Raw genomic sequence first — 9,684 nt, forward strand, 5'->3', positions numbered from 1 at the left:
GGAACCTGAAGGATTACGGCTCTACATCTGCTCGCAGGGTTGGGCCCCACCTTGTCACGGCAGGGGAAGCGCTGACAGCCACTCTCAGTTAATCGGTTTGAGATAAACAGCAATGGGCCCTGTCCACTGTGGCGCAGCACCTCTTAATTGACTCCCTTCCTCACAGGCCTGATGGCTTCTCTTGAGCCTTGCCTAGGGCAGGAACGCATCTCATGGTTTATCATCAAGGGCTGGCCACTGGCAGCAGCTATGGAGAGCCACAGTGCAGCTTCCTTGGCTATGTCAGGGCTTGGGGAAGGGTGGCCACAGGAGTGTCTGGTCATCACTGGCACCTGGCCAGCACTAGCCCATGGCAGAGTCTTTGGCTACAGCCCAAGCCAGGGTCCCTAGACAGCAGTCATCACTAGTGCCCAGAGCTGTGCTTTCACTTGTTAGCCCATGGGCTCCCAGCACTCAGCTAGCTTCCCAGCAGAAAGGGCTGCAAAAGACCTGTGTGGGCCAAGGGGTTTGTGCTGTTAACTATGCACCAAGATCACCTACTTGCTTCTCTTTCTGCTCTCCTCTCCCTCCTGAGCATGCCTCTCGCAAAGCCCACTGCTGGTCCAGGCACCTGCTTTACAGGACACATTGCTGAGCCTTCCTCCTTCCTTTCAGGACTGGGGATGCTGGTTTGGGGTCCAGCTCTGGCTGTGCTAGCTCCCAGGCAGTCAGTGCCATCTGCTGGCTACTCTTTCCTTGACTGCTATGAAAACATGGAAAGCTAAATAGCCTTGCTATTTAGTCAGCCTTCCCCCTACCCCTCACATTCTGCTGCTGAAGCCATATCCCACAGGACTGACCTAAATCATTTAAATGACGTACATTTCCAGAAAGGGAACATTGCATTTAAAACATTTTATTAAATATTGTTACAAATAGGACAATACATATCAGACTAAGTCAGAGATTCTTAATTTATGATTATAACTTAAACATAACTTATTAAACATAACTTTAAAGTCCCTTAACAGCTTAATAAATCATACTTGCCATATATATACACACACACACAAATTTCAGGCTTCCATTTTATTTGTAAATAATGTACAGGCATGAAATCCTTACAAACACCTCTGAATTATTTTAAAATTACCTGGGCCCAGATCAATGGCCACAGACCTACTCAGGAACAGGTATTTTACAATACATCTACAGTTAACAGCACAAATATACACAGTAAAAATTGCACAATTAAATATTTATGTATACACCTGTATTACAGTGCATAATCCCACAGGGATGAGATCATTTCAGATCTACTTGCTGCATTCAGAAGCCAGAGTACCTAGTATAAGCACTATAATTCCTAGTGCTATTACAAAAAAAAAGTTAAGTCCCTAAGCTTTCTGGGACATGCAGCAGAAACCCAAATAATTGCCCATATCACTACAGGCATATTTATTGACTGGGACATCCTCTTAAAGTAAACTGACTTCAACAATAAACCAGATCAATGGTTTCAAGGCTATTCAATGAATATTTTGTCATCCCGATTATTCTGTTTCTGCAAGTATAACCCATGTGTCTCCAGAGAAGACATCTCCAGCAGTGTAGTAAGTCATGTGAAATAATGCATGTCTTCACCTCACCTAGGTACCTTTGAGTAGACCAGAGGAGAAACCAGCCTCCTCTTTAGGCAGCAGCTTACTATTTGCTCACCATCTGGACAAGAGATGGCAAGCTCCCAGTTATAACTACATGACTGAATGTAGATAGTATTTTGCCAGAAGGCCAGAGTTTTACTCTCTGCTTGTCTTCAGTGGAAATACCAGACAGCTTGGGTTCAAAATTTCTGACCAATACACAAGGTCAATCATCTTGTCAGCAAGAGGTAAAAACATCTGGACAGCTGCTGATTTGCATGCAGTTTCATTCTCCAGAAATCTCTGAGACATAAGTAAAGATGGCTTCAATTCCTGCAGAGAGAACAAAATTCCTCTATAAACTGGAAAATTGGCATAGATTTGTATTTCCTCTCATTTCAGAGGAATTTTGTATGCAGCAGGTAGCAAAAACACAAAGTGTTCCTAACACTATATGTGGCTGGACAGAATGCTAAGCACAATCATCCTTAAGGAGCTGAATAAGCATTTCTAAAGCAATAAATCCATCAGTCTTGTTAGGCACTTTCATGCAATGCCTAGATGCATATTAGGTACCCCAAAGCACATATTGCTATTTCAGCAATTGTATAGCAATTAACAGCTTTGATTGCTGGTGTGATTAAAAGGCAGAGAATTTGTGAGTGCAGCTATCTCATGTGCTTACCTGAAACACCTGGAGTTAGACATTCTGGCCAGCACTTTGGAAGCTACCTTCAATGGTTAGGCTCTGGCAGCTACTATAAAAAACAGAAATGAAAAGTACTTTAATGACAACTGGTTTCTATCAAATGGATTTTAGCAAAGTGATTGAAGTGTTTTTCAGGCTGCTTTTTGAGACACAACTTACCTGGAAGGAGTAAATTTCTTTGCTGCAAGAAGAATAAGAAAAGGTATTAGCATTTCAAGGTTAAAGCCCCTTCCTGCAAACTTTTTCTTCTAAAAAAAAGAATCTCATTTCTGAATATCTGATAAAAAGCTATTATCTAGCAACAAATCTCACAGGCAGTTATTACTGTGTTGCCATTAGCCCCATCTCAAATTCCCATTCACTTTCCCTGGCAGTAATTACTGATAAATAGAATGTTGCTTTTTTTCTTCTAATTCTTGTTTTCTAAACATTTGGGTTTTGCTATTTATGATTTTTAAATGTTCATCCAAAAGCTAAACCTGGCATGCATGCAGGCTTCTTAAAAATAATTTTGGAATTTGTTTAAGTATGGGAACTTTCATTTTTTCAAAAAGCAAGGTATTGGGGCTTGGGGGTAGGGTATTTTTCTTCCACTGAAAATTTTTCAGGAAGGTAAATAAAACCAGGGGACCCAGTCCAATTGCTCACCTTTTCTTCGGAAACGTCTTGCAAGCCAAAGGATGAATGATGCTGTGGACAACAGAGAGGCACTTGTGGCTGCTACACCCACAGAGACATAGGTGACTTGTTCAGAAGCTGAAAGGATGAAAAAGTTTCAGTGAGACCAAGAGGCATGTGAAGTCTTTGAAGCCCTCTCTACTACTTCTTTTTCCTTGTTCTCTTCAAGAGGAACCAGAATTGCAGTTTGTAACCCTTAAGTTTTCTCTTGCTGAGACGGGACACATCCTGTACACAAGGTAAAAAGCTGTATACTAAAAATTATCCTACCCATTGCCAAAGCAATGGCAAGGCAACAAGCCAGCTATACCAGGGTCTGTCTAACCTTCAGCCTCACATGACAATTTATGCTCATCTTATTTTTCATGTTTCAGTTCATATTTTAATTCCTACAGTCCTGTCTTCCTCTTTGAGCAATCCCATTGAGATCAATGAAATTATTCAAGGATCTAAATTCCATGCAAGCAAATAAAGTGGAGCTGAGCTTTTAGGACCTCAAGCAAAAGCATTTCAGGCAGGCCAAGTATGTTCCCACTGAGGACAGGAACAGAGCCCTTACTGCCTTGAACGGGAAGGCAAGGCTGAGACTTCTGTCCTGTAAAATTACATCCTTTGACAGAAAAGCTCTGTGAGGTCTTTTGGCTGAGGGGTTCACCCAAGAAACTATCACACCACATTAACAAATCTATAAAATTTTCCACTGAGAAACAGACTCATGAATGCAGATTTCCCCACAAGGTCCTGTTTCTCTAGAAAAGCTTTTTTCTTCACTCTATGGAAAAAGCTCAACATGAGAAATACTTCAATTAAAAACCAAATAAACCAACCTGAAATCAGGTTGCGGTTTTTGTCTTTGGATAAGTAATCAACATTTTTCACCAAGACCTTTTAGGAATTTTTTCCCCCTTCTATTTTCAAAAAACATACTGAGAGATTTTGTTGGGCTTTAATTCATGGACTTCACTAGAAGTTCTAGCTCACTGGTTGGTGTTACCTCCTCCACCCTTCCATACCTCATTTGACTAGAAACCCAGTGCCACCTCTCTGTGGCTAGTCACAGGTCAAATACCTTCACATGTGGGCAGGCTAGCAGTCCAGTTTCCTGAATGACTGCATTCAAGAACATGAGAACCATTGAGCCTCCATCCTTCTAGACAGCTGAAGTGGCAGGCTGTGTTGTACGTGAAGTTCCCAGCACCATGTGAGCAATCCATAAAGCCTTTCTCAGGAGAGCTCAGTGGTTCACACTGTACAACTGAAATACAGAAAGAAACTGTTAAGAGTCATTAAAGACTTTCCCTGTCTTTGGCCCTATTTTTTGAACTAGTAGCTGTACACTGTATTTTCAAATTCATTTGACTTTGGGATGGGAACAGTTCAGAGCAATGAGCAGGCATTTCTAAGGCAGGGCAAGCCACAGTTGAAAACACAAGAGGCAGCACAGAGTTTAGTTTGGAGCTAGGACCCTATAGGAATATGGATTTCAGTGTGCTGTCCAGTGACAAGAAAACTGAATTTTCCAGCCCAGTAAGTCTCACCTTTGCATTTTGGCACTGGCTCTGACCACTGTCCCTGCGCCATGCACTCAATGCTGGATGGACCATCCAGAACATAGCCCTCGCTGCAGCGGAAATCACAGCGCGAGCCATAGGCGAGATCTGCAGAAGCACGGTCACAGGTCACAAAGCCTTCTTCTGGCCAGGTTACAGCCTCACACCTCACAGCTGCAACACACAGATCACAACAGCAATCAGCACAGATGCCTCAGGAATTCAACATGCCAATGCTGACAACCCCAAGCGCAGGGATAAGGAAGAGGTACCTGCACAGGATGGCTGCTGCCTGTCCCAGGCCCCAGAAGAACCACACTGCAGTGTGGCTGGTCCTGTCAGGGCAAATCCTTCCTCACAGGTGAACTCGCAGGTGGTACCCCAGGTGAGCTCCACAGAGGGATGGGAGCAGTTCACAGCACCATGAGCAGGCATTTCTAAGGCAGGACAGGTCACAGCTGCAAAGCACAAGAGACAGCACAGAGCTTAGTTTGGAGTAGGCCAAGATAACCACTCTTCTTTGAGCTGACAAGAGGACATGCCCTGCCTGGAGCTGTCCCCTATGGAGCCATAGTACTTCCCTTCAGACCTAGCAGTGTCTCAGGAAACAGGGATTTCAGCACGCTGCACAGTGCAGCCAGAACCCTTAAATATGCATGTAAAACACGCAAGCGATCCTGAGACTGGCTCCAGATTATATCCACAAGTGGACTGCATAAACAGACACTGGCTCTTGTTCGGAGTGTAGGGAATAAAGAGTTCCTGTCAGAACATGGCACTGTAAAAGCCTGTTATCATATGTGTTGGGGACAGTTCCTGAATGTTGCTTGTCACCCTGCACTGCTGTCTCCTCTTTAATACAACAGGCTAAATGACCCCATCCTGAGATCTGCTTATGAGAAGTGCTATAAACACGCTGGGGATGACTGTTACTCCTTGACTACACTTGAATGAAGAAGTCTCTTCAGACTATTCAAGCTACTCTAAGCTTTAATTGATGATTTCCAGCCCAGTAAATCTCACCTTTGCATTTTGGCACTGGCTCTGACCACTGTCCCTGCGCCATGCACTCAATGCTGGATGGACCATCCAGAACATAGCCCTCGCTGCAGCGGAAATCACAGCGCGAGCCATAGGCGAGATCCGCAGGAGCATGGTCACAGGTCACAAAGCCTTCTTCTGGCCAGGTTACAGCCTCACACCTCACAGCTGCAACACACAGATCACAACAGCAATCAGCACAGATGCCTCAGGAATTCAACATGCCAATGCTGACAACCCCAAGCGCAGGGATAAGGAAGAGGTACCTGCACAGGATGGCTGCTGCCTGTCCCAGGCCCCAGAAGAACCACACTGCAGTGTGGCTGGTCCTGTCAGGGCAAATCCTTCCTCACAGGTGAACTCGCAGGTGGTACCCCAGGTGAGCTCCACAGAGGGATGGGAGCAGTTCACAGCACCATGAGCAGGCATTTCTAAGGCAGGACAGGTCACAGCTGCAAAGCACAAGAGACAGCACAAAGCTTAGCTTGGAACAAACCATAAAAAGTTGTTTTTCTTTCCTGAAACTTAGCAACATATCCACTAAATTGAAGCAGTTTTAGAAAGGAGATCTACTATGCTGCCATTTCAGAAAGCAGGTAGGAGTGGAAAGATCTCAAAATGGAAGACTGACTCTTAAGGCAAGGCTGTAAATTCATCTGCAGCTTATGACAGCAACTAGTTACAGTCCAAAATTTTCCCATTTTGACTGCTTCTTGGTGATGTTTGATGCTTTTATTTGCTTCAAACATAGCTGATTCTAAGATGAACACCTCAAAAAAATAATTCCTACAGTTACGAGTAACTGGCCTGTTGTAAGCAGTCTCACACCTAGATCATCTCCATTTGCTGTTCCCCAGTAAGAGGTGGAAAAGTCTGTCCCTACAAGGAAATCTAGACCAGAGCCAGAGCATTCATCCTGCCCATTTCATATCTCTTCAGGAACAGAGACACCTGTGTGCCGCAATAAAATAGATTAGCACCTTCACCACATAATTAATTATAAAGGAATGGGCCAGAACTTCAATTTGTACCTACTAACAGAGCAACGCTGAAGTTTGAGCTACGTACAATGTAGAAAGCTCATCTATCACTGCTTGAGAAGCTCACCTTTGCATGCTGCAAGGGGGGCAGACCAGACCCCAGAAGAGGTACAGTATACAGATTCCAATGCAGTCAGTTTATAGCCTTCCTCACACTGAACTGTGCAGGACGAGTTGTAGCCAAAGTTCTCCAATGGATGGTTGCACTCGAGGCTCCCATGATCAGGTTTCTTTAGTGGATCACAACTCTCAACTTCAAAGAAACACAAGAAGGTACACGGTCAGTCTCATTGGTTAGGTAGGTAAATCAACCAGCCAGCCAAACTGAACACTAGCTAGCATGAACATCACCCTGGTTGAATAGCAGGATGGAGTAATCTTACCAAACTCGCATTCAGGTCCATAGAATCCAGGGTTACAATGGCAGGTGTGATTGTTAATAGTCTCTATGCATTCTCCACGGCCACTGCAGAGAGATGGGTTGCAAGAAGCTGGGGAAAAAAAAAATACAGTGAATTATAAAAGAATCAGCAATGGCCACTAATGAAACCTGCCTAGTGCTTTGTTTATCTTTCTGGCACTAAACAAGCACTTTGTATAGCAAAAGAAAAGCAGGGTGTTCGGTACATAAGATTACCCTGTCATTCCACAGAAGCATTTCAGAAATCAACACCTTTGACAGACTAGCTCACAGTGAAAGGATTCTACTGGCGGAAAACTCCATGACCACTTGTTCTCAGATAGATATTAGCAATATTTAAAATGCAAAAGGAACCATATACTATGGGGTAGGGAGAAATCCTCAACAGGTACATTCTTCACTAACTCTCCACAGCTCTAATTTGGGTAGTACTTGACTTAGATTTTTTTTTTTTTTTTTTTGACCTAGCCTTAGCTACCTCTGCACATAGTGTCTAATCTAATCCAGTGGTCTATAGTCAACAGACAGATGCCTCCAAAAGGGCCATTCTTATCTAGCTGAGACACCCACTTGAGAGTGGGATGAATGTCACCATCTGGAGGAACCTGTTTCTCTCCACTGATTATAGAGAAGGTCTGGTGATTTGCTCATAAAAGATATTATATATAATATTCTCATAATATTCTGGTAGCTAAAAGGTAAGTGAAATCAATCCAGCTCTTAGAACAAGAACAACCTCAGCCCTGTAAGTAAGGATAAGTGTAAGTAAAGGATAAGTGTACAAGTGCTTACAGGGTCAGGTAGTTAAAATGTAAGACTAGGTTAAACAACTCATCCCACCCACCATCTCGTCTCCACAGGGGCACACTAGAATGGCCTTTATCATACCATACCTGTGTAGCACAAGGCGACCTTCTTTTTCTCGCACTGCTCATCATTCCATTTGCCATCATCCTTCCCTCTTTTGATGTAGATTTCAACGCAGTCCTCATTGTTCCCTTTGCCATTTGGCTCACCTGAAGCCCAGTTTTCTGCCTCTTCTGTCAGTTCTTTGTTAGTTCCAACCCAGGTCCATACCTCATTAATTTTTCTGATTCCAATCCAGTAGTAACCCGGATTGAAGGGTAAGAAGTTATTGAGATAGCTGATTTCCTCCTTATTCTGAATGGCAACCATGTTAGTATACCTCTTTTTGCACCACAGCTCTGCTTCCCTGTAGGTCATGTTTGTGTCTGAATAATGGTATGTCCAACAACTCACGCCCTGCAGTATTGTAAGTCCTAGAATTAAAAGATGTCAAAAAGTTGGTGTCTGACTTTTTCCCTCCTCTCTCTAGAAGAGGATATATAAAGCTCTATAAATATTGCAAACTTGTCAATATCTGAAACTGCATTAAAAATAGTGGCAATTATTTTATAAACAATTAACTGGCAAGCTTCAAAACAGGCACGTCAGCATCAAGTACAGGACTTCAGCCTGTGAAACTATGTCCAATCACACAAAGCTTTGCAGACTTCATAGTAAACTATAGGAGCCGCTTATGTATTTGACAGGCAAGCAGGGAAACATGCCATTGCAGCTAGAGGTTTTTCTATGTGAACCTCACCTCAAGCTAATTAGGTCAGGTTCAAAAATTCTGTTTAATTCTGAGCTCAAAAAGAACAGGCACACTAATATTACCATCCAACTAGTTTTCTACACAGAGACATACACACTTACCATAAGCAAGAAGAGATAGGAACCACAAGCAAATCATGTTTCTGAGAGTTTTCTCTTCTCTTTATCTTTTAAGCAGATGGCTATGAAAGATCAAAGGAACACATTTGTAAAGAACAAATACTGACTTTTTACAATTCAGTATAAAATACTGCCTATGCAATCTTTTCTACATAATTTTTAACAATTATTTAAAGACTTAAATAAGATTTCCATTTTTAGGAAATTATTCATTTTAAAACAGTTTTCAATATCAAGATAGCTTTTAAACGTAAACAGCTTTTAAAGAACACCAACACAGAATTCCATCTGTCCAGTTTTCCTTTAGCTGAGCAATGAAACAGAATAACACACTCCATGTATACTCACAGGTTGCAGTTGTGGTGGCCAGGTGGCAAAAGTCCTCCGCAATATTTCTCAGTGACTGCTTTCCGTTGCTAAGCTGCTGAACACGGACTTGAAGATTAAGTTCAGCTCCAAGTGTCTGGACTGTGTAATCCCCTGCCTTTACTACGGCCTTTTATTCTCTCAACCGGCCTGTCCTCCCCAAGACGGGAAATTCCGTGTGGAAAAAATTTTTTGGAAAATCCCGAGATCTGGCCCTCCCACACATTAAGCCTGATGCTTCCCCTTGCCCAGTCAGCCCTCTCACAAAGACATACTGTGCTGACAAACTGCCAAGCACTACATTACATAGTTTTACTGACAGAAACACACAATTCCAGGATATCAGGAAGGAGCGAGTTGGTTAGTTTGAGTTAGTTACATGAATAAGCAGATTCCAACTTTTCACCTAGCATGATGTTTTGCACCAAGGAGGTGCCGGTTCTTTTGGGATCTCAGTAAGAAAGGTACCAACACTCAAAGCCGGTTAACTAATTTTGAGTAAGATAGAAACTGCAGCATT

The 9,684-nt window shown here is 42.9% G+C and overlaps 1 protein-coding gene across 1 annotated transcript; it reads right to left on the reverse strand.

Moving 5' to 3' along the window:
• Positions 1-1,006: 1,006 nt before the first annotated feature.
• SELE (selectin E) lies at positions 1,007-9,376 on the reverse strand. Its single transcript, XM_075508001.1, has 14 exons — positions 9,147-9,376; positions 8,781-8,860; positions 7,955-8,341; positions 7,024-7,131; positions 6,708-6,893; positions 5,867-6,052; positions 5,583-5,768; positions 4,832-5,017; positions 4,548-4,733; positions 4,079-4,264; positions 2,980-3,087; positions 2,491-2,512; positions 2,308-2,380; positions 1,007-1,955 (listed from the first exon to the last, which is right to left on the reverse strand). The coding sequence occupies exons 2-13, from the start codon at positions 8,815-8,817 to the stop codon at positions 2,323-2,325; spliced, it is 1,836 nt and encodes a 611-aa protein (XP_075364116.1). The 5' UTR covers positions 8,818-8,860; positions 9,147-9,376; the 3' UTR covers positions 1,007-1,955; positions 2,308-2,322.
• Between the last annotated feature and the right edge of the window lie 308 nt (positions 9,377-9,684).

The sequence above is a fragment of the Mycteria americana genome, chromosome 7 (assembly GCF_035582795.1).
Source record: "Mycteria americana isolate JAX WOST 10 ecotype Jacksonville Zoo and Gardens chromosome 7, USCA_MyAme_1.0, whole genome shotgun sequence".
NCBI lineage: Eukaryota > Metazoa > Chordata > Aves > Ciconiiformes > Ciconiidae > Mycteria > Mycteria americana.

Coding starts and splice junctions, on each gene's coding strand:
- SELE (XM_075508001.1), bottom strand. CDS start 8,817: ATGATTTGCTTGTGGTTCCTATCTCTTCTTGCTTATG. Junction 6,894..7,023: donor TGGACCTGAATGCGAGTTTG/GTAAGATTACTC, acceptor GTTTCTTTGAAG/TTGAGAGTTGTGATCCACTA. Junction 2,381..2,490: donor AAGAAATTTACTCCTTCCAG/GTAAGTTGTGTC, acceptor TGTTTTTTATAG/TAGCTGCCAGAGCCTAACCA.